This window comes from Aethina tumida, chromosome 2 (assembly GCF_024364675.1).
Source record: "Aethina tumida isolate Nest 87 chromosome 2, icAetTumi1.1, whole genome shotgun sequence".
NCBI lineage: Eukaryota > Metazoa > Arthropoda > Insecta > Coleoptera > Nitidulidae > Aethina > Aethina tumida.
This window is the reverse complement of record NC_065436.1, coordinates 20,826,589-20,851,964: the sequence shown is the minus strand read 5'-3', so window position 1 is coordinate 20,851,964 and position 25,376 is coordinate 20,826,589. Positions and strand designations below refer to the sequence as shown.

The 25,376-nt window shown below is 25.3% G+C and overlaps 1 protein-coding gene across 1 annotated transcript in view; it reads right to left on the bottom strand.

Moving 5' to 3' along the window:
* LOC109594608 (cAMP-specific 3',5'-cyclic phosphodiesterase 4A) overlaps window positions 1–25,376 on the bottom strand; it is a 142,458-nt gene that overhangs the window by 94,891 nt on the left and 22,191 nt on the right. The window contains exon 2 of the mRNA XM_020009826.2: window positions 4,915–4,932. Coding sequence (XP_019865385.2) covers window positions 4,915–4,932 — 18 coding nt within the window. The remainder of the gene's footprint in view (window positions 1–4,914; window positions 4,933–25,376) is intronic.

Genomic DNA, 25,376 nt, shown 5'->3' with positions numbered 1-25,376 from the left:
TTAAATTGAGGTTTCACGTTTTATATTAAATCGAATCAAAAATCAATATTTTTTCATTTTTTTTCAACTTTTTTTCTTCAATTCATATACTCATTCATATGTTGGAATATTATACTAATACATCTATACTTATGCTAATACTCTTAATATCCACATTTTATTTACTGATCGTTTTGGTAAATTAGTGGATATTTTTCTTAATTGTTCTGAATTAATTTCCACTCATGATTCATTAATTATTGGAATTTGAAGTATATATTTTTCATTATATTTCATGTTTTACAATTGAAAAAAAGATTGTTAAAATCGGACAAAATATACAAATTTTTTGAGGGTGTCAAGCTGTATAATAAAATAATAATAAAAACCTTCACACACTCTTCTTTGAATTAAAATATTAATAAATAATTAAAATTAATTTTATATTGAACAATACTGATTTTTAAAATTTTTACTTGATATTTTTATGAACGGAATTCGTTATACTATGTTCCTATTTTTTTCCAAAAGTCCATGAAAAATAGAAAATTTTCAAAAAAAAAAAAAATTGTTGATAACATAAATATTCAACTTTTTATAATTTTTTGAAAATTTAACAATTTTTATTAAATTGAGGTTCCACGTTTTTGTCTTAAATTGAATAAAAAAATCAATATTTTTTCATTTTTTTTTTCAACTTTTTCAAAAAATTATAAAAAGTTGAATATTTATGTTATCAACAATTTTTTTTTTTTGAAAATTTTCTATTTTTCATGGACTTTTGGAAAAAAATAGGAACATATTATACTAATAAATATATACTTATACTAATACTCTTAATATTCACATTTTATTTACTTATCTTTTTGGTGAATTAGTGATTATTTTTCTTAATTGTTCTGAATTAATTTCTACTCATGATTCATTAATTATTGGAATTTGAAGTATATATTTTTCATTATATTTCATGTTTTACAATTGAAAAAAAGATTGTTAAAATCTGACAAAATATACAAATTTTATGAGGGTGTCAAGCTGTATAATAAAAACCTTCACACGCTCTTCTTTGAATTCAAATATTAATAAATAATTAAAATTAATTTTATATTGAACAATACTGGTTTTTAAAGTTTTTACTTGATATATTTATGAACGGAATTCGTTATACTATGTTCCTATTTTTTCCAAAAGTCCATGAAAAATAGAAAATTTTCAAAAAAAAAAAAAATTGTTGATAACATAAATTTTCGAATTTTTATAAATTTTTGAAAATTTAACAATTTTTATTAAATTGAGGTTTCACGTTTTATATTAAATCAAATCAAAAAATCAATATTTTTTTTTTCTACTTTTTTTTCTTCAATTCATATACTTATACATATATTGGAATATTATACTAATAAATCTATACTTATACTAATACTCTTAATATCCATATTTTATTTACTTATCTTTTTGGTAAATAAGTGGTTATTTTTCTTAATTGTTCTGAATTAATTTCTACTCATGATTCATTAATTATTGGAATTTGGAGTATATACTTTTCATTATATTTCATGTTTTACAATTGAAAAAAAAGATTGTTAAAATCTGACAAAATATACAAATTTTATGAGGGTGTCAAGCTGTATAATAAAATAATAATAAAAACCTTCACACACTCTTCTTTGAATTAAAATTAATAAATAATTAAACGAAACAAAATCTTTATTTTTTAATATAAACAAAAATTACAAAAAAAAAATTAAGCTCTTATTTTTAATTAATTTTTGGTAAATAAAAATTTAGAATTTAATGTAGTAGAGACAAATGGATGGTCAGTATGAGGTTTACATGAGATGCTTGAAGAATTTGTATGATGCTTATTTCGCTTTTTGTGAATCAAGAAGGTTAAAAATAGTACCACATACAAAAATAATAATATGATCTAATTCCAACGAGGTTAATTTCAGGAAATATAATCTTTCACAATAAATTGTTAAACTGTTAAGTTTCTACATAGTTTAGTTTGCCATTAGATACCACTTAAATAAATAAAATTAAATTTTTCATATAAAATTGATTATTTAGCAGTGTTTAATTACTTCATTTTGAAAAAGAAAACGAATGATCAGAGTGATGATTTTATATGAACAATATCATGAAATGAAAGATCGTCTACTGAAGTATCACTTCAGAAATGATTTAAAATTTCAACAATATCAGGATATATTATTAGTACAGATCGTTTTAACATCTCATTTGGAATGAGACACATGTGTTAACTAACTAAGAATGAATGAGATGCTCCGTATCCACCATTTCCGCCTAATTTATCAACCAGTGAATAATTCTTATTTCCAAATTTGAAACAATGACACGGCGGAAAAAATGGCTCTAATAATGAAGTCGATGCTGAAATGAATACAAATTGTGAAGGGTTTAAGGAATTGTGTTTTAGAAGAGAATTACAAAGACAGAAAGACGATGTATAAAATAATAAATTTTATATACAATTTTTTTTCAAGGTCAAATAATACAGACCAACAACACAACAACAACATATAACATATTCATATAAATATTCCTTTATATCAATTTTAATTATTAACCGTTTGTCATATTCGTTTATATTAACTGTTTGTCAGGAAGTAACACTTTCACCTTTCTGATCTATTATATTAAATAAATTCCCCTGTATACAAGTAAAAAAATATAACAAAATAAAATATTTTAGAAACTTAAACTGTTTATTAATTATTACTAAAAAATTGAACAACAACAACAAATATTGTTGCTAAAACATGTGATAAAATAAATAAATTTGTACTAAAAATAATAATAATAAGTTTTTACAAATATAACAAATCTTTTTTTAAACACAAAACATAAGTAAAAAATGCAAGTAATAATAACTTTCGAGTTTATTTTTTAAAAAAATATATTTCTGAGATTATCCTGACAACTTAAAATTATAACAGTTTATATTTATTTTTTAAATATACTGCAATTATTTTCAAATATAATTATTAATAACATAAAGCACACAAAATGTAAAATATTTTGTTAAATTTTGTTGTCCGATATAAAAATACTAAAAATTAAATTAAGTTAATAGAAAATAATGTAAATATGAAAACTGTACTGAACATATATATATATATATATATATATATATATATATATATATATATATATATATATATATATATATACATGATATCATGATATTATTTATATTTTATTTATTCAATTTTTATTTATTGTGGTGCAGTGATTTCTAAAATACAATAAAACCTTAATTGCACACATTAAAAATATTTTATTTTTCGATCTACGTATCTATGTACTATTATTACTTGTAATTTAAAAGCTAATGACAAAATTATAATATATTAATATTTAATGTATTAAATTAACAAAAATAGATTTCTATGAAAAGTAATATTTAGTAGTTTATATAAAATAACGATAAAATTATTAATTAAAATTAAATGACGTCAGTTTGTGAAGTTTTTGAATATAAAATAGATTTAAAATTTAATGAGGTTCTCATTTGAACATTACTTTAAGTGGATCATTATCTGAAGATACAACCTTGTACTACAAAAATAACATGTAATATAATGTATTTAATAAAATTGCGACAACTGAACAAGTTAATTGAAGGGAGCAAATGATGTACTGCTTTGAAACTTAAACTCAATAGATTACTGAATATTAATAATCAATTAATATTCTGTTACTTGTTTAAAAATCTTAAATTAAGCTAATTATTGGATCGTGCTATAATATAGCTATTAAAATAAAACAATGTAAATTAAGAGGAAAAGGGAAACAATAAAATAACAAGGCCATTAAGCATTGTGCATTAATATTCCAAACAGCTGGTTTAAATTATAAATTCGTGGCGTAATTGTTGTTTTTAATTACTTTCGAAAATCAATTTTTCCATAAAAAAATTACTGTGTAGAATAAAATTAATTTTCTAATTATTAAGATCAATATGCAATCAGAATCGCAATACATAACAAATATAAATAACAATAATTTGAACAAGCAATAACAGCACATTTTATGATTGTGCATGTATTGTTTATACGTCCGTAAATTATGCATTTATTCTATTTAATTTATCTTTATCGCTGTTTATAAACAAATGATTCGTGAGCATTCGTACCATTATTAATCATCGACTTTAAGAAAGATAAACTTCAAGTCTTTAATTAATTATTGTTTTTTATATCAGCCTGGTGACCACATGAGCGGAAAATTTGTAATTGTTCTTCCGCTACGTTAGCTTTACGTAAATTATATACAAACTTAAATAATCGGTTATAAATATACACATTCGTACAGCAAAATATCGACATCCGTAATATTTATCGGTGTTGGAATTTTAAGACCCCCGGAATGGCAGTAGGGTGGGTTCACTATACGGTTTTGGGGTGATAACCTTTCTTAGTTGAATTATTGATTTTGTTTGGGTTGCATTGTTACAGACATAATTTCTAACCATGAAAGATTGATTGCGTCGGTGCAACCGACAAAAAGCCAACGGGGGTGAGGAATAATCTGGAAATGGGGGAAGTGCTTCTCACAAAGTGTACTGATTTTATATGGGTACGTGGTTAAATCGTTGCTATTATCATAATATTACTAACAAATTCAACCATATACGAAGTGCCTATTAAAGGTGGGCTACTTTAATACATCTTTGTTATTGAGGTGTTCAGAATGAAAGTTTTTGAAGGTGATTTTTTGTGTTTTTGATGGACTTTCTACGTCTTAAGTTAAATTTCATATAGATAAACATCCTTGCCGGTTATAATGAATGTGTCAAAACCATAATCTGGTTTATTTTAAATGTTACATCAAAATTTGGAACATGAAATTTAATGAGAATGTTAAGATCTGTAGTCGCGTGTAAACAAATTTTACATATTTTGTTCCTACCTGTGCATCCTCTCGAATCTGAAAAAAAAAAAAATAAAATAAAATAAATAAAGATAATAATAAACATACATGTATAGAAAACAGGTCTTTTTTGTACAGTATTTTGTAAAATTTTCAGTATAACTAAAAGGATGTCATATTGAGGTCTATGTATGAGAATGCACTCATTTTTAACATTTTGAATTTTTATAATTTTTTGTTAAAGATTTATTTCAAATAAATGTATTTTATGCGTTGTTGTTTTGTGTCCGATTAGATTCTTGAAAAACTTTAGTATTGCAGATAGTTTTTACTTTAAAATATAATATTTTTATGACAGTTAATAATTATTAAATATTTAATACAGTAAGAGTAACGAATGAACGCACTATAACTGAATTGTGTAGTGAATTGTCTTAGAAAATCGGAGACTTTTCTGTGAGAGAGATATAAAGATACTGCAATAGCAGAAAAAGTGCACGAAATATGTTGAAAAATAATTATAAATGTTATAAAATAATTGGAATTCACGTTTTAAGAAACAACACATAAAAAAAAGGAATATTTGTTAATGTTATGGCTCATTTAAAAATTAAATTAAAAAAAAAAATACAGAAAAAGTAGACAAATTTGACAGATTTTCAGTTTTTTTCATTATAAAAGTATAACAGTAATGCTGTTTATATATCTAAAATTTAAATATTAATTTGTAAAAATACAACGAAGTACGTTCAAGAAATTTCGTTCTCAATACCTCAATAATAAGGTGACAAAAAGCTGTAAAATTATTATTATTATTACTGTGTTTTTAAAAATGTAAACAGTCTTTTTTAAATCTGTTCCATAAAAATATTATCAAACGAATCAAGTAATAATACATTATACAGTTACATTTTTATAATATTAGAACTCAATTAACTAAAGAAAATATTATTTCTTCATAAATAATGAAAAATAGAGTATTGACATATATTTAGAGCAATTTTTATAGATTATAATAAATATGGTATTAGTATTTTCAAGTTTTTTTATTTAATAATATACAGTATGTTTTAAAAAAAATGTGAATATTTCTTGGAATGACTAAATATATACAGTGGCATTTAATAAAAAATTGGTTTTAGTTTATACTAAAAACAACTTTGATGGAGTATAAAAAATATAATAATTATCTCTAAAAAATATTTTCAATTTGTGTTTATTCAATAATACTCCGTAAGTTTGATTATATTTTTTCCACGTGCAAACAAATTTCTTGACAATTAGAATAAATTATAATGCAATAGTTAAAAGCTTTATTGATTAAATTATAAGGTATATTATTTCCTGTTCCTCTGATTTCCCTGATTCTCTTATCTATCGTTGTCCAAAAATTCCATTATGAAATAGATTAAATAATATTAAATGAAGGAAGTAGTTAACTTTATACAATAATATATATATATAATTCTTGAATATGAAAACATAAAAAAATTATTTGTCCATAAATAATGAAATATAGAGTTTTGACTTCTATTAAAAATAACTAGGATTTATAGCAATTTTTTTAAACCACTGTATGTTAAATATGATAATTATGTCAAAATGTATTTTCAAGTTTTTTTTTTTTTTTGATTAATAATATATGTTTTAAATGAAAGTGTTATTAAAAAATGTGAATATTACTTGGAATAACTAAATATATACAGTTGTATTTAATAAAAAATTGGTTTCAGTTTATACTAAAAACAACCTTAATTTATAATAACTTTGTGGAGTATAACAAATATAATACGTATATCTAAAAAATATTTTCAATTTTTGTTTATTTAATAATACCACGTAAGTTTGATATATTTTTTTCCACGTGCAAACAAATTTCTTGACAATTAAAATAAATTATAATAAAATAGTTAAAACCTTTGTTGATTGTATTATGAGGTATATTATTTTCTGTGCCTCTGATTTCCCTGATTCTCTTATCTATCGTTGTCCAAAAATTCCATTATGAAATAGATTAAATAATATTAAATGAAGGAAGTAGTTAAATTTATACAGTTGCTTTTTATAATTCTTGAATATGAAAACATAAAAAAATTATTTGTCCATAAATAATGAAATATAGAGTTTTGACTTCTATTAAAAATAACTTGGATTTATAGCAATTTTTTAGACTACTATATGTTTTAAATATGATAATTATGTCAAAAAGTATTTTCAAGTTTTTTTGTTTAATAATATATGTTTTAAATGAAAGTGTTATTAAAAAAATGTGAATATTACTTGAATAACTAAATATAAATAGTTGTATTTAATAAAAAATTGGTTTCAGTTTATAGTAAAAACAACTTTAATTTATGATAACTTTGTGGAGTATAACAAATATAATACTTATTTCTAAAAAATATTTTCAATTTGTGTTTATTCAATAATACTACGTATGTTTGATATATTTTTTTTTTCACGTGCAAACAAATTTCTTGACAATCACAATAAATTATAATAAAATAGTTAAAACCTTTGTTGATTATATTATGAGGTATATTATTTTCTGTGCCTCTGATTTGACAGTTGCTTTTTATAATTTTAGAACTTGAATACATAAAAAAATATTTATTCCTAAATAATGAAAAATAGACGGACTACTATATATTAAAAATGATAATTATGTCAAAAAGTATTTTCAAGTTTTTTTTGTTTAATAATTTATGTTTTAAATTAAAATAATGTTTAGAAAAAAAGATTAATATTACTTGGAATAACTATTAGAGATAATTATCCCTAAAAGATAGAGATTAGAGATAATTACTTCATAAATTTGATGTATTTTTTTATATGGAAACAAATGGTTAAAACCATATATTATGACGTATTTGATTATCTGTATAATCAAATACGTCAAGATAGTGTAGGTACTTTGTTGTATATAGTAGGCACTCTATATTATAAAAATACACATTTTTAAATGATAAATTTATATCTTTAGACGTTTAATTGAACTAACTTGTGACGGAGTCGAATCGAATCCCGGTTTCACAGAAATTCCGTAACTGTGACAACCTTGCACGTACGACTTGTCCACGGTGTTTATTCGGAACGCACGCCCGCTGAACGAACGTATACGATCAGAAGTATTTTTTAGGTGTACTATCTACTGGTATTGCGTGTACCCGCCGTTGATCTCCGTGGTACGGTGGGACGGATTTATTTATTTACACGGCAAAGTGTGTGATACATAGAGAAGTCCGTGTAAAAATTTCGCCACGATTTACGGTCGATGATGACTTAACGAATATGAATATTAAAATAGATAAACGCAATAAATTTTTGGGTTTTCAAGTTTTAAGCCCACAAACATACGGATTGTAAATCAGTCCGGGAATATTTCGGGAGATAACGTGTTAAAGTTCGCCGGATCGTTGTTTTTGGTGTGCTTTTACGATATAAATAAAATATTATGGTTACACGGGCTTTTAGTAATACTCGTGTTGTCGAATTAAGCCCCCGAAACGGCACTGGCGCATCCACCATTTTAATGGGTTGCAAACAAACCTTTTTTTTCTCTTATTTTTTTTTGAATAGCTTCAATCTCGATATTGCTTTTCATACATGAAATATAAATAGGCACAAAATACCTGCAGTATGCCGATGGACTGAATCACCTGTTTATTAACCATTTTATTACGCATTCCAAAATTTCCACATGAAAAAATTTGAACAAACGTATAAAGTAATATTAAATAAAAAATCGTGAAAACGCTTTTAGAGATAATTATCGTATTTATTATTACACATAAAATTGACATAAATCAAAGTTATTTTTAACCTAAAATGAAGCCAAAATTCTATTTTTCTTTATTTATGTTCAAATAACATTTTCTTTTCAATTATATCAAATATTGATATTTCCAAAGAAATGCAACTTTATAAATTTAGTATTTCATTTCCTTTATATAATAAAACTTATTATTATGCTTGGACAGTGCTAGTATAAGAGAATCAGCGATACCAGAGAAAATTTTTGATAAAAAAATCATATTATTTTATTTTTCATTTAATAATACTTTCGTTAATTAATTTTATTATTATAGTCTAATAAAGAAAGTAAAAAAATCAAAGTACAATTTGTCAAATTTGAAACCTACATCGCCAAAAAGAAAAAAACTAGTACTCCGTAAATATTAATTAGGTATTATTGTTAAAAGATTATAGACAACTAAGGGAGATTTTAAAAGATTTTATAATTGTACATCAGGGAAATTTATAATAAAACTAATAACTTATTAATTTTCATTATATAATAATTATTATCTTGATAATTAATCAATCCCATTGATAATGGGAATGAATAAAAAAAATAAAATACGTCTTTACATTTTTCAAATTCATAAGAATATTGGCAAATAAAAATCAATATTTTAATTAGGTATAGAAAAAAGATATTTTAATTCTAACAACTTTTTATACATTTACTAAAATTCTCATGTTATTTATTTTTCACTACTTCTTTTGTCATGTAGTATGCAATGGAAATTTTTAATAATAAAAATGCCAAGCAAGTTGTAAATTATTTTTTAAAGGTTAAAGGTTAGGTTTTTGATGTTAGTAGATTAGAAATCTAGATTAAAGTAAGGAAAAGTAAGGGCGAATACGTTATGAGAAAGACATTTATTTTTACATTAGGATTATTATTTTTTTCGTCATTTAAAGCCTTCTGTATAAATATTAATTGGACATTATTAGTCAGTTAATTTATTTTCAATTTAATTTAATTTTACATTGATTGTGACATAAAATTCGGAATCAAAAAATATATATTTCAATTAAAATAAATTTATTTTATTTATTATATTTTATTGTGATAGAACAAGACACCCAGAAGAAAATTTTTGATGTTTATTCGATACAATGGTTTGTAATGGAAATTTAGATTAAAAAAGTATCAAACAAATTATGAATTTTTTAAGATAAAGTTATTTCGAAGTCGGTAGATTTACATCAAATTTTAAATCTACATTTAAAAGAACGAAAAGTAAGGAAATCATCATTCAAAAGATTATGAAAAATATATTCAGCAAAATATTATAAAATACTCACTCTGTTGTTTATTTTTCAAGGTGAATAATCCTCTTCATTTTTCACCAGTATAAATATTAATTGTTAAAAGGTTCTGAATCAGTTTATTTTATTTCTATTTCAGTTCATTTTAAAGTGTTAAATAAACATTTAAATATTTGAAATAAAAGAACATGTTTAATTAAAAACATTGAAAAAGAATCGATTTTTTTAAGTAAAATTTAATGAACGACAAAAGATACAAATTAGAGGAAAATTAATAATAACTAATATTTTTAATTATATACAGCTGACAAGAAAACTTTAGTTTATAATTCAATTCTTTGATGTGGGTTCAAATTTAAGTTTGAAAATTAGGTTCAAAAAACGAAAATTAAGAAAATTGTGTGAATTTCTTAAGAAACATTAAATTTTCAAAAAAAAAAAAAAAAAATAATGATAATAATAAAAAATTCTAGTATTAATATTTCCAATAAATCCAGCCACATATAATATATAAATATGAATTGTTAAAAGTTCTAAATCAGTTACTAATTTTTCATTTCATTTTGAATGTATAATTAATTTAATTTAAATTTAATTTAAAACATTTATTTTTTAATATAGGTTTTATTACCATGTTTTACTTATTAATTATAATTAAGATGCTAAAAAAATTATTCAAATACATTTTCTTTAAAAAAGTGCGTTGAAATAAATAAATAAATAAATAAATAAAATATATTCAGGTAAATATTTGAAGGATGTTTTTATATCCTGAAATATACCGTTCACAAAATTTATTAAATATATTTTGATTGAATTTAAAATTTAAAAATAATTTCTTATGAAAAAAAATGAACCGTCATTACGTCTTGTACATTAATAATGTGTTACTAAGATTATCTCGTACAACATTAACCATTTAGAAAAGTTTATATATTTCTTTATTAATATTACAATTTATTATCCGTTATGTTTTATTTATGTTCGTTATTTAAATTCATAGTACTGTTGTTTTTTAGAATATTAGCAAATAAATTATAACAGTAAATAATAAATAAAATTCTAGTTCTAGTTTATTTACTTTTAAATAGGTACCGACGAAAATGAAAAGTTAATAGCAATAATTGGATAATTATTTAAAATCAACTCTGACGTCTTTTGTGTATTATAAAATAATCCTTTTAGAGAAAAAGCAATTTTCTTTTACATCTAAGGTTTTGTATACAAATTAAAATCATTTAATTTTCTTTAATTTGATGAGCAAATGTTCCAATGAAGTCATGTGTACATATTTAAGTAAATGACTTAATACACTAGTGATTTCCTAGACGACATATCGGTGTACCTCCAACGGATCCGTCGCTCAGTTATTGAAGTCACGTTCCCATACTCGAGACTCAAAAGGAAACCAATTCGCAATTTACGCAACAAATTGATTCATAAACGGCAACCGCGACATAAAACGAAGTCACTTTGTAATGCCGAAAACATTCGCTTGAGCGAAGAAACGTGTAGTCGAAAAGTTTTCTCGTTTAATGCACGGGCGTTAATGGTGTCCACATTACCTTGCAATTAAAAAGGTAAGCCGGTAAAATATTAAAGTAAACTTTAAGTTTATGTGCTATCGGTGGTCTGCTTAAATCGTAATCCGTCGGAAAACAGTTTTTCATGTCGGCATTATTAAAATTTATAGGATGCAAATTAACGGACGCCAGCTAAATATAAAACCGATGTGGCAAATTAAAATGCGTTGTTTAATTATTATTTATAACTTCTATTTTTAATTGTTTTATCGCGGCAGCACATCTGACTGCAACGGCGTTAGTCTCCATTCGACGGCATAGAATGGTCAACAAAAAAGAGAAAACGTGAAAGTCCCAGTCTAATAATGTTGTAAGAAGTTGTGCATCGCGAGGTTCTAAGTAAGGGCTTCGGGTGCATTCTCTGCATTCTGAAACACGGTACGGGAATCTGTGTCAACTCGAAGGCCGAACAGTAATGCCACTTAGTCATTCGGTGGTTATTGTTGACAGCCATTAGTTGCAAATTCGTTTGCGCATCGTATACGTTGTTGTTTTATTGTTTTACAGTTACGGTTATTATTCATACAGATACGTTTGCATCGAACCGATTATTGTTTACAATGTTACAATGATTTTTATTTGGTTTTATAATTGAACTGCACAGCTAATAGGTATTTTTGGTAAAATGGGGATTATTAAATGCCTTTATCAAAATTTTATGAATGTCAAATATCACAATACAAGCATTGTTCATAAATAGTTTTATTTTATATCGTAATTGGAAATAAATAAATTGAATGAGATATAAAACGATGTTATAGCTTAAAATAAGGTAAAACATAATTTTTGAGGAAATTTGTGTCTGAAAAATATATGAAACTTAGCTTTATGAAAGTTAAAAATAACTGATTTACGAATAAAGTCTTTATTTTAAATAAATATTATAATCACTCTCATTAACAACCTGTGCAAATTTTCAATACCGGACTGATAAAAACAGTCTATTTAATATGTTCTTAGAAACCCAAATTCATAGAATACCCACAAAAATACATTGAAAATGGACGCTTAGAGAACTATTTTCAATTATTTTTCTCGATAAAAATGTTTGGACAAACAATATTTTAGAAAAACAATAAGATGTGACAAGAAAGAACAAAGTTACGTGGATGTAAAAGAATAAGTATATTATAAGTAAAAGTAAAATAATCCTTGAAATTTATTTTAAACAAATGTATATTTCAGTTTTTTTTTTAGATTTTTTCCACAGCCTATTTAATATGTTCTTAGAAACCCAAATTCATAGAAATTTTAATACCCAAAAAAATACATTGAAAATGGACACTCTATTTTCAGTTATTTTTCTCGTGAAAAAGTTTGGACAAACAAAAGGAAAAAGTTACATGGATGTAAAAGTACAAGTATATTATAAGTAAAATAATCATTAAAATTTATTTTAAAAAAATGTATATTTCAGTTTTATTCAAAATGATTGATGTAAGTATATGTTATTTAACAAATCAAAACAACAATTTTAAATTTTACCATATTATCACCTAATCCACATACCAATCACATAATCAAATCATTAGAATGTTATAAGGATATAAGACAGAAATCTTCGTTAGGTTATTTATTCTTCTAAAATATTTTGCACTGTTACTTTCCGTTTAGCTGAAATTCAAAACGGTATTTTTTTAATTTTCTCTTTTTAAAATGTCAGAGGAAAATTGGATTAAAACTTTTAACGATTATTCAGTTTCACATCGGTGAATATGAGTAATTTTGTAGGCGGGTAATATTCTTTTTCTGTTTTTCCAATCATTAAAAACACAGAAAACGAACTGAAAAATTTAGAACAACGCATGCATTAATTACATTTAAATTGCTGAAAAACAGGATAGTACTCAGAATAACCAATAACCCATAGATCATATTTAAATAGTATGGTCATAGTTAAATAATAATTATAAAAATATATTTTAACTGATTTATTAGAAGTTTGTAGAAAGCAAAAATGAAGTTTTCAAATGAATTCTTTAGATATTATTGCATTTTTTATACGCATTGAACATGTTATATTTTAAACAAATTTCTCATTTGTTTTTTAGTTACAATTTAAAATTTCATTCTTGATATAAACGTTAACGAAAGAATATCCTGTCACAAGCAATTAATATTGTTCCAGAATATTACAGTCTTTGGTATTTTCGTTTACATATGTTATTTAAAACTTATTCCAATAAATTTCTTATTTTAAGGGACCACCATAATCTTTTTACACCATTCGATGCACACTTTTCTTTTCTATTGAAGTATACACGAGTGAAATGAGAGTTTTTATTACATTTTACATATAAGGTATGCTACAACATCGGTAGAAATGGTGTGAAAATTTTATGGTCGGTTCAAGAAATAAGTTATTGAAATTTCAAGTGAAAAAAGTAAAAAAAAAATATCAAATACCCTATTTAATATTTTGTTATATAATTAATAGTTCTTGAAAATAATGTTTAAGGCATATTCAAAATGTAGTAGATACAGAATAATATATAAAAAAATTATTAAAATTAGGAAAAATTCTATTATTGTAACTTGTCAAAATTTAGATATGGTTAATTAGGTTACAGTAATATTTCATTAGCACAGAGTAAATAAGAAATATTTTATTTAATTTTCTCCATATAAAAACATTAAATTATTCAGAACATTAAAAATTCAATTATAAAATCTCATGACGTTTCTATAATAGTTAATTGGGAAAATTCAATTTACCACATAACAAAATAAACAGATTAATTAAATAAATTTGTATGTGAATATTTTGGTTCGTAAATTGTAATAAATATCTATAAATAGATTTAATTTTAAATTCAATTATTAAAATTCAGTATCAAATATAAAACTTTATTTACAATTTAATCAAAATATTTACCTATTCAACATTTTTTCTTAGTATGCAAATACTAATACTATTTTTTAATATTTAATATATTAGCCTTGTGAAAAAGATCTACATCTAACAATTGTTTCTTTGTGTAACAGCTGATAGGAGATTCATTTAATTGTCTTACTAATACACTTATACGTATCAATAAAAGCCCATAACAAATATGTTTGGGACCAATTGCTGTTTAAGCTTCTGTTTCGAAATAATAAATTTTTAAAAGCTGCAGTACAACTACTAATTAAATAAAAACAATAATAATAAAATCTTGATGTATAATTAAAATTGTACGATGTTATCTTATTAATTTATTAGTCTAAAATATGTACAGGTTGCCTTAATTTGATATGATTTAGTAGGTTTCAAAATCCAATTGAATTTGCTCTTTTAATATAATGATATTTTTCACACATTTCAAGCAATCGACGTTTTAAAAATATTGATCTAATAAACCAAAGCCATTCAGGAACACCCTGAATATTTATATTTTTTTAGAAATTGCTGTTATTTCAAAATTAATAATTTTACGTTCAATTAACCTGTACATACCAATCATTATAACTGTGTCAATCAGGTATGTCACAAGATAAACCAAAATTGAATCAGAAGATACAATGTTACTGTAGACAGCAACAGCTCTACACAAGGCCAGTTAATCAGTCGGCTAATTACGAAGGACAGGAGTAAATTTACGCTGTTTGCTGACACAGTCCGCTGACCGGTTGGCCACATCTAGTACCGGGACAACGTTACACGGCGATATCGGACAGTTATGTCAGATGCACACTGACCACAGCACAACGTTTGCTTCCAATTAATTAACTGCACGGTTGTTACGATGTGACCCTAGAATACTTTTTTGCAATTAAACAAAATTATTGTTTATCGTTTGAAGATGTTACCGATACATTCATCTGTAACAATGACTCTCATATTTTACATTTGTATCGTTTGAAGATTATTTTATAAATTTTAACTTCTATAATGACGTATAAGTTAAAATTAAATGAAATCTGACCATTGGAGCAAACATAGTATTATCCTATATGTCACTGCGTATATTCAATTGAATACAAAGGAGATTTATGACTATTAAATGTGTTGTTTGCAACATTGCTAAAATATATTTACATACTATAAAATATGTGTGACTTAAACATCGTATAATTTCAAATCCTGTTTAATGCATAATACTGTATAATGTAAAATGCAAAAAATTTCAAGGTGGAAATATACATGTAATAGTTGTAAATTTCATAATTCATTTAAAACTACAAACATTAAAGCAATTTTCACAAAACTTTTTACTGGTTGACGGTCAAAAATTTATTTACAAATTAGTAATTTATGGTTTGTAAAAACATGTAACAAATTGAAAATCCCGGAACATTTGCAAATTCGCTGGCTGGTCTTGTTACAGATCTTTTGTTAAAAGTTTTAAATTTACTTTGAAACTAAAAGATTCCCATTGTTTGTCGATCGAAGTTTGAAATTTAAACAAGTTTAAAACGAATGTCAGGAAAATTCCGAACAGATTAACACCAGCCGAAAATCCGAAAGGAAACGTGTAAGTACAATTTCGCTAATAACTTGAGGAAAATTCGTCGACAACAATTGGAAATAATGTCGTTGCAATTGTAGTGTGTTTACGTTTCAACTTTAGACGATCATAAATCATGCTAAGAGGATGGACAATTATTTTAAATTAGTTGATGCCTCGTTAACTTCATCCGTCTTCATTTAATCAGGATTCAAAGCTGTCGTGCATTGTTAATATTGTGGTTGGGATACAGATAATAACTATCGGATACGACGAACTGCGCCGCTATTTCTACAGTTCTTTGGGGCCATGAATAAATTTTCAAGGATACATTGTTTAATGCAGCAAAACTTTGATAAACATAAAATTATACTACATAATATAGTTTGTAATGGGTGGTTTTTATGCACCCATTATTACAATGTGAATACAGCACCAAAGAAACTTCCATTTTACTTGAGACTTTCGTAATGTATATTTTCTGAGAAAATATAGTGATATTAAATTCTCAACATGTTATCATATTTTCATTTTACATTATTATTAAACATATTGTTTCAGTTTTTCTGTACACTTAATGCCTGATTATTATTATATTATTTTATAAAATTTATAGTTAGCTTCGGTTAAGTAATATACAAGGTGTTTCCAAAATAGGTAGTCAAAATTTAGGGACGATAGAACATGTCCAATAATGAAGAAAAACTAAATAATTCTTCTTTTCCTGAAATAAATAGAGTCCCTCTATTTCAGAAATGGTTTTTTGTCTCATATTTTGGTATCGCAAAAGGTTTGAAAGTACAATACTTTATCATACCTATTTGATTTGATATTGCATGAAATTTAATTTCACTAAATTTCCTCAAGCATTAAAACTGAAATATCTCGAAAATGGATGTGATAATAAAAAAAAATTAGAGTTCTTTTTTTTCTAAATTAGTCATAGTCTATAAATGCTTAATAGTTTTAAAAATATTCATCAGTGACAGATAAAATGGGTCGACAAAAAGAGAAAAACCCCAAAATATATCTTACTATATGATAATGGGAAAAGTTTGTTACATTAAATTTTAGGGGTATGATTTAGGATGTAATTGAAACATTATTGTACCAAAGACTTCGGAAATATGAGACAAAAACAATTTTTAAAATTTAAATTTCAGACTTTCTTCAGGGGAAATTTAAAAAAATATATATTTAGGTTGTCTTCAATATAAGATTTTTACTACCTGTTCCAAAATTTTGACCAAATGTTTTAGAAAGAAACACCTTGTTGAAACTATATATTGATTAAAACCTTGATAAACATAAACTATATATAGTTTACATATACTACATAATATAGTTTGTAGTGGGTGGTTTTATTATACGTAGTATGGATACAATAGGAAGGACACTCCCATCTTACTTGGAACTTTCATGATGTACATTTTGTGAGAAAATATAGTGATATTAAATTATCAATATTTTATCATATTTTCATTTTATATAATTATTAAACATATAGTTTCAGTACACTTAATTATTACATATTTTAAATTTATTAATAATTTATAAAAAATATAGTTAGCTTCAATTAGGTGATATACAAGGTGTTTCCATGATAGATAATACAAATTAATATATGACCATACTGTACTGATGTTCTCAAATTAGTTCATTTTGTCTATTAATTTCGTAACTGATAATTTATCTTATTTAAATTGTTATTCTCTAAGATACAAAAACTTGACATAATTATTAATTTTCAAACAAAATATATAAAAAATGTAAAACACTTAAAACATTTAATGGACAAAAATTAGCACAAATGTCTTAATAAATGGGGGTCCACAAATCGGAATTGGAAGCATGGAAAATTATTCCTTTTTATATCACCGTTTTTAATTTGCAAACATTTACATGTTTTATTATAGTTGGCTGATGTTTTGTGAAATAAAAATTAAGTATTCAGTTATTCAGTTAGCAGGTGATGTAGGTTACAGTGTACAACTTTGCATTGGTTGTTCTCTATAACGCAGAATTAACCGACATGCACTTCATGTATGGTCGTGCTAATGGGATTGCTACCCAGACGCAACAACTATGGTGAAGTTTATTCATATCGCCAGTTTCCTTCATATTGTGTCTCCGGAATTTATCCGGAGTGCCAGATCTGTATGTAGTTGTAGAGAAGAAGAGGATATTTTAGTACTGGTGGAGCATAAAGACACAGTTCAACCGAAATGGAGTTGTTAATTGTCAAACATTTTTTAAAAGATTGATTTTTATTTTAAAGTGAATTTCAATTATGGTCTACAGTCGAAATAAAAATGTTCCAAATTTGAGAAGATATATTTGTCTGTATATATCCAAATTTACACAAAAAAGGGTGTACCATTTATGTAATAAATAGATAAATTATAGATATATTAAAATGTGGTTTCCGGCAATTGGGCTTTGGATATCTAAGGCAGTGAAAATCAACCAATATGAGATACTCTGTGGATGAAAAGTATTTAACATTGAAGAGAATAAATAAATAACTAAAATTTATCAAAAGGAAAATATTAAATTTTACTTTGATTTGAGCACAAATTAGTAACTCAATTTAATTATACAGCACTAACAAGTACATGTTTAAATGATATTTTAATAGACTGAAACAGTAATTATACACAAACAGATTTAGGAAACAGTTCCATAGGAAAGTTCAAAAAAATTCTTAAACGTCTCACTTTATATTTAAATATAAAAAGCCGATACAACTTAAACAGTCTTGGCACTAATGCAGAAACTGTAATACGGTAATGGACGCGTTAGTTGTAAATGAAGTCGGCACATAAAAGAAGAGAATTTTAAGAGATGAAGCGCGACCGCTCATCGCGCGACTCCTGGGTATTGATCCCCCTTATCCAGTAATTCCGGCTCGGTGAAATTCTTAGCGGAAATTGTTAGGCTTAATTTCACAGTTTAAATGTATCATTAGATTGTGGCCTTTTGACCGTATCCAACAACCGGGTCGTGATAACGATCTACCACAAGTAGAGATGTCTTTTTAAAGGTCATGCTTGATAATAATGTGTGGGTTAGTATTTGTCTACTTATAATGTAGAAACAGCGGTATTGTAGGAATTTATTGGTTTCTGTCAGGCGGATCTTGTACGCGGCAATTGGGTGCTTAGCGAAATACCATTGTACCGGTCATAAGATTCGACTGAATAGTATTCTCATAAAATATACCAACTTAAGGCGGAAACAACTTTTTAATTTAATTATATTGAGGAATAGCTCAAAACACAGACAACCCTATCCATGTTATATAAATTGATATCTGTATTACCCTCCCCATTAAACATAGCATCATTCAAAAGGGGTTCTTTCCATATTTCATTAAAATATGCTGTATCTTATATCTCTAAGAATTAAAATTGACATTTTTGTTGACGCAATTATGTCTTTTGACTAAATCAAGAAGTAAAATGTGAAAAATTTCTGAGATTATTAGAATCAGAATATATTAGTTATTGTTCTTTGAAAGTACAACTGAGTAATGTGTGTTAGTGAACATAGGGTAATATTCAAACGTGAACTTGTATGTCATGATGACACCAAGAACTTAACTAATTACGAGGACTAATATATATAATGTGACTCTCTATTATTATATGATGTAATATGATGTAATATGATTTACAAAATTAAAAAAGAAAAATTAAATTGTTTAAATATTTTTACTGCGCATTCACCCATTTTGGAAAGATTATAATATAATTTATTATAATTTTAATTAATATTTAAGATAATAGCAATTAAGGAAGATTGATAAAATATAATTATGAATAACTATATAATTAATACATTCTAATAAAGTATAAATGGAATATAATAAATAATAAATAAATTTTTTTTAGTTTTCATTTTATCTTTTAAATCATATCATTATATCATATCATTTATATAAATTTATGGATGACTTATATCTAATTATAATTTCTATTTGAAATAAAAAAATGTCTAAATTTTTAATAGATCTATTTTTGTTGAGGTAAGTAGTTTATATTACGTAAAGGAGAATACATTATGTATATCAAATTAAATAAATAAAATAATTATTACAAATTATCAAAATCTGATGGAAAAACAAAAAATCTTGTATTATGTTTATAAAAATAGAATGAAAAAATTTAAAAAAATAATATATATGTTTTTTTTTTGAAAATTTTTACTCTACGTCACAGTTTTTGTGTGAGTGTTTTTGACTATGAAATTTTGTTTTTAAAAACGTATACGAAATAAATTATCAATCCATATTCTTTGTTTCACAAACGACATTATTAAATATTTCGAAATTTATAAAATGGCTTTTATTTAAAATATAAAATTGTACATATTATCACAAAATTTTTAACAGATATATTTATATATTTGTATATATTGAATCTTTTTACTTTTTACTGACAAATAAATAAATAAGTAATTAATTAATTGTAACTTAAAAATCAATAAATAAAAATGACGAAAATTAATAAGCTGACATCTCTAATTATGGTTCCTATTTGTAATAAAAATTCAATCTCGAAATTTTTAAAAGATATATTTTGGTTGAGGTAAGTAGCTTATATTACGTAATATACCGAATACCTTTTTTGTTTATGTTAAAATTCTAATTTTTTTTTTGAAAAACTGAAAATTTTTATGCTGTATAAATTCAAAAAAAAAGTAATTTTTTGATAATTTCATTAAAGAGTGAATAACTAGAGTTATTTCGTTAATTTTTAAAAAAGTTTTAATTATTTGAAGAAAAAAATTCATAATTTTTTAATCGTTTGATAAAAAAAATTTTTCATATTTCATACCAAAATTGACAACTAGAAAATAAACTGTTGGTTTTCATTATTTGAAGAGGGTGTGATGTTTTTGAATAATGCAAAATTAAAAAAAATGGAATTTCAAGTTTCTGATAAAAATACCAAATATGATTTCTGACAAATTTTTTTACCGTACCTCAATCATAAGTAATTAGTTTGAGAATTTTACTAATTAGGCCACAGTTTTTGTGTGAGTGTGTGAATATATTTTTTTAACTAAATAAAATAAATTATCATATATATTTTTTAACTATATAAATTAAATATCTCTAAATTAACAATCTTAATTATTATATGAAAGCTTGTAGCAGAAAGTTAAAGGCTAATTCAAATATGACTTATTTAAAATATAAAGGTGTACGTGAATAAATAAAAGGGGCAAAAATTAATTAAGTTACTATTTTTTTTTTTGTTTGAAAAATTCAAAATTTTTACAAAGTAAACTCAAAAATAAGCCATTACAAAGGAATTATGCGCAGAGTTTCTACATTTATTTTGAAATAAGTATAATTATTTGTTAAATTTTTGACTGGCTTAATCCATACATATATGGATTCTATGTTAAATGAAATTTTAATAATATAAGGTAAACAATACTTTCTTATGACAATTTAATTATCGGCGCATTCGCCAAATTTAGAACTAATATTCAATGTTGGGTGTTATTTCAAAGTGTTCCACTTATTGGCATCGAAGTAAGTCATAAAATATACAGCAGACTGAATAATCTTAATATTACCATTGCCCCATTTATGGTTTAATGGTATTTACAATTTATTTATGCAGTACTGTCAACGTAATTGACAAATTTTTGCTACTTCAAATGCTATTTTTGAAGAGTGGGTTTATGAAATAAAAGCTTATGCACTCTGCATGTAAAATAAATGTAAAATCTGACAAATAAACAAATACAAAAAGGGGTTAATGAAAATTGCGGAGAACTCAGCGTATAGCACGTCCGGTATGCATGGACTATTGTGCCGGAGCAGATCTTGCAGTGACGATTCATTTAGGAAATGACACGCATTGTACCTAATGCTTATCTGTGAAACAAACGTATTGTCACCGTTTTGACATAACGTATCCCGCTTTCCAACATCGACATACTCGTGCATGTATCTTGTGAGAAATAAACTGATCCGTTGCCAATTTGACTGGAGCTACTTGGCACCAATGGTACAACATAAATGGGGAATCTCCAACATAATATTTTAGTAATCTACCAAAGAAACTAAGTCTAAAGTACACGTTTATCGGACTTAAAACCGGAAAGATACAAATAAAGAAACGAATTCCGGGCCGCAACTTGCAACGTGTTGTTAATATAATTTCAAAACCAGATTTATTTTATCCGGATGAGCCGTATCGTGACTAGCGAACAACTGGCGACCGAAGGTAATAAATCGGTCCGGAGTATTTTGCAATTACGTGTGGCAAAAACGAGGAGCTGCGGAGGAGTAAGTTTAACCCGTCATAGATTAAGGCTGGATAAGCTCGGGTAAAGTCTCAAGTGCCATCGCAAATAATGGAGAAGGCAAGCGAAACTATGTGGCGAATCGCGGGTTTCTCCTCCTCCCGTGTTTATTTTAGTAGTTTGTAAAACAAAGTCGTGCACAATCAGTGCCGAGTTCATTTTCAGAATCTATTGCCTTTTATTGTTTGGCCGTCCGGAATGTTTTATGACATTTCAACATTTTAACCAAACAGCACCGAGGTGAATGTTTATTTATTGTATTGGTATTGACGTTGAATTTTGATATTTGCAAATCTGACGGTTTGTATACAAAGCATGGAAGTTTACTGCGGCACACTTCGCAAACACAACGGCGAACTAATGTTATTATGCGCAAAGTTTCTACATTTATTTTGAATTATGTAAAATTACAATGGGTCGGTCTCATGTGAGGCTGTGACGTAACAACCTGGTTTAATTCGATATACACCAACAATAAGTTAATAAATAGTTTGTTTACAAATTAATGATTACAGAATTCACAAGTGTAACAGTAGTTTCTGTGAAGTTCTGACATTGTCTATCAGGTTTGTCAGAAAATTAATTGTTGCTTAATAAAATTTTTTTCAGAAAAATGATTTAGAGGATCTTTTTAAAAGATTCTATGGTCTATAATATTTTAAAAACACTGCGTGTTTCAAAAATTTATTAGAATTTATTTTTCTTATATAAGTAGTCATTTTTTATGTTAAAATTTATTTATTTTATATTGCATTAGCTTCTATATTAGTCAATGGAATTGTGTATGCTTCCATCGTAATTTTTTTTAATTTTTATTATATTTTTAGTTGTTGATTCTATCTATAATCCTACTATAGAATAATCTTAACTATTGGCGAAATCCCATTCGTTTAAAATTTTATAATCTAATTTTATGATTAATTACTCTTAAAACTAATTAATTAATTTGGTTAGTTTTCACTTCAATTTAAATCTCCCTTAGCCTTATTAACGATCGATTACCTTTTTACCTTACCTTTTAGTTAAAACATATTAATTTAATATTTTCAGATATTTTTCAATTCATTTCAAAATTCCTTTGACTAGGATTTATTTATTATTCACCGGTGCATTATTATATCTTTTTATTTCAGCCAAAAACATAATATTTTAGATTATTATATTTCACTTTTATAATTAATTACAATTAAAACTAAGTGATCAAATTTGATATTTTTTATTTCTTTTTATATCTCTCTTATTTATTTATTACCCACCAGTGCCTTACTATATCATTTTATTTTTGATAAAAAATATTAACCTAATATGGTAAGATATTTTAGATTATTCTAATTCAATTTTACGATTAATTACCATTAAAACTAATTGATTAAATTTGAGATTTTTTAATTCAAATTAAATCTCTCTTAGCTAGAATTTATTACACCACTATATCGTTTTATTTTTGATAAAAAAATATTAGTCTAATATGGTAAGATATTTTAGATTATTCTAATTCAATTTTATAATTAATTATCATTAAAATTAATTAATTAAATTTGTTATTTTTTGTTCCATTTTACTATCGAGTTACTATTAAAACATTCGTTCAGTTAAAAAATAATAATTTCATTATAATTATAACTTTCAAATGATAATAATAAAATAATTCGATTTTAAAAATTATATTTATAACTAATACCCACCTTAACGGTACCTTAATTTAGTTTTTTTCGTTCAATGTTCTATTTTTAAACGGTGTGAGGTATAGTAATGAATCATTGATATCGTTTTGTGTTCAAAATAAAATGGTAACGTAAGAATTTTATAATAATTGGCCCATTATCATTTAAAAATTCGATTGCGTCAAAGAGTGGGCAACAACTGAATTCATTTTGTGTAACTTTGTGTAACAAATGGCCACAAAGGCCTATTTTATTGCCGTGTTGTTGCCAAAAACTAAAAATCTCTGGTAAATACATTTATATTGTCATGTTAATCCGTCCGTTCAACTTTTTAATAACGGCTTTACGAATATTTCACAATTTGAATATTAAAGTTAGTATCGTGGTAAAAATGTTAAACACATATTTGGTCAATCGTTTACATGAAATTTTCAATTTTTGTCGAGTGGATAGTCATGGCTCAGATAATTGTTGTATTGTAAAAATTTTATTTTAAAATCAGGTTAAGTTAATGTTACATCGCCCCAAACTGATGAGAAAGCAAAGTTTTAAGGCGCCATTTTCAGATGTATTCAAATTTCATTTGTCATTATTATCAGTGAGGTAAATACACTATAGAGAGGTACACTAAACTTAGTTAACACAGTCAAAAAATTCAGTGACTCTGTTTGTTGTCTAAAATTTATCTTAACTAATAAGATTTTACTATTATACTGCTTTAAAAAAAAACACTTAGATATAATTGATTTATTTGAATTTTTTTATAAAAATATTAACCTATTACAGAATTGACTAAAAAATTAAAGCATAAATTGTTAAAGCATACATTGTTAGAAATAATGGATCGGACCCCCTCTTTGAGACATTTTCTTGTGGTATCTCATCCCACATGAACTGAATTTAATTCATTAAGAGTTCGTGGAGGGGGCTGTAAATTCCTTAAGCGTCGCCCTATCATATCCCACACGTTCAATTGGGGAAAGGTCTGAAGATCTGAGAGGCCAAGGCAAATACATTCACATGGGAGGTTTCTAGGAAGTTTAATGTACTCTTGGCAATACGTGGACGGACTTATATAGCGATGAAAATAAGGCTTCAGACGTCATCTACATATCGGTGGGATGTCCTATTGCCACTAATGAAAACTGAGGGAGACCTGTTACTATAAGCAATAGCACCCCATACCATTAAACTCATGTTTTAATGTTGAAATGTCACCACGTCTTTCTCCATGTCTGGGTCTTCCAGAGCCACTTGCTCTACATCTTCTGCCCTCTCCACTCCATGACTGCCAACATCGTATTACAATACCTACATTTCTGTACTAATGCCACGGTATTTCTAGTAACGCTTCATCCAGGCCCACTATTCAATCTCTATTAAACTCAATTAATTGGCTAAAATTATTTATTCTTCGTACTCTAGACATGTTAAACAATTAGTAT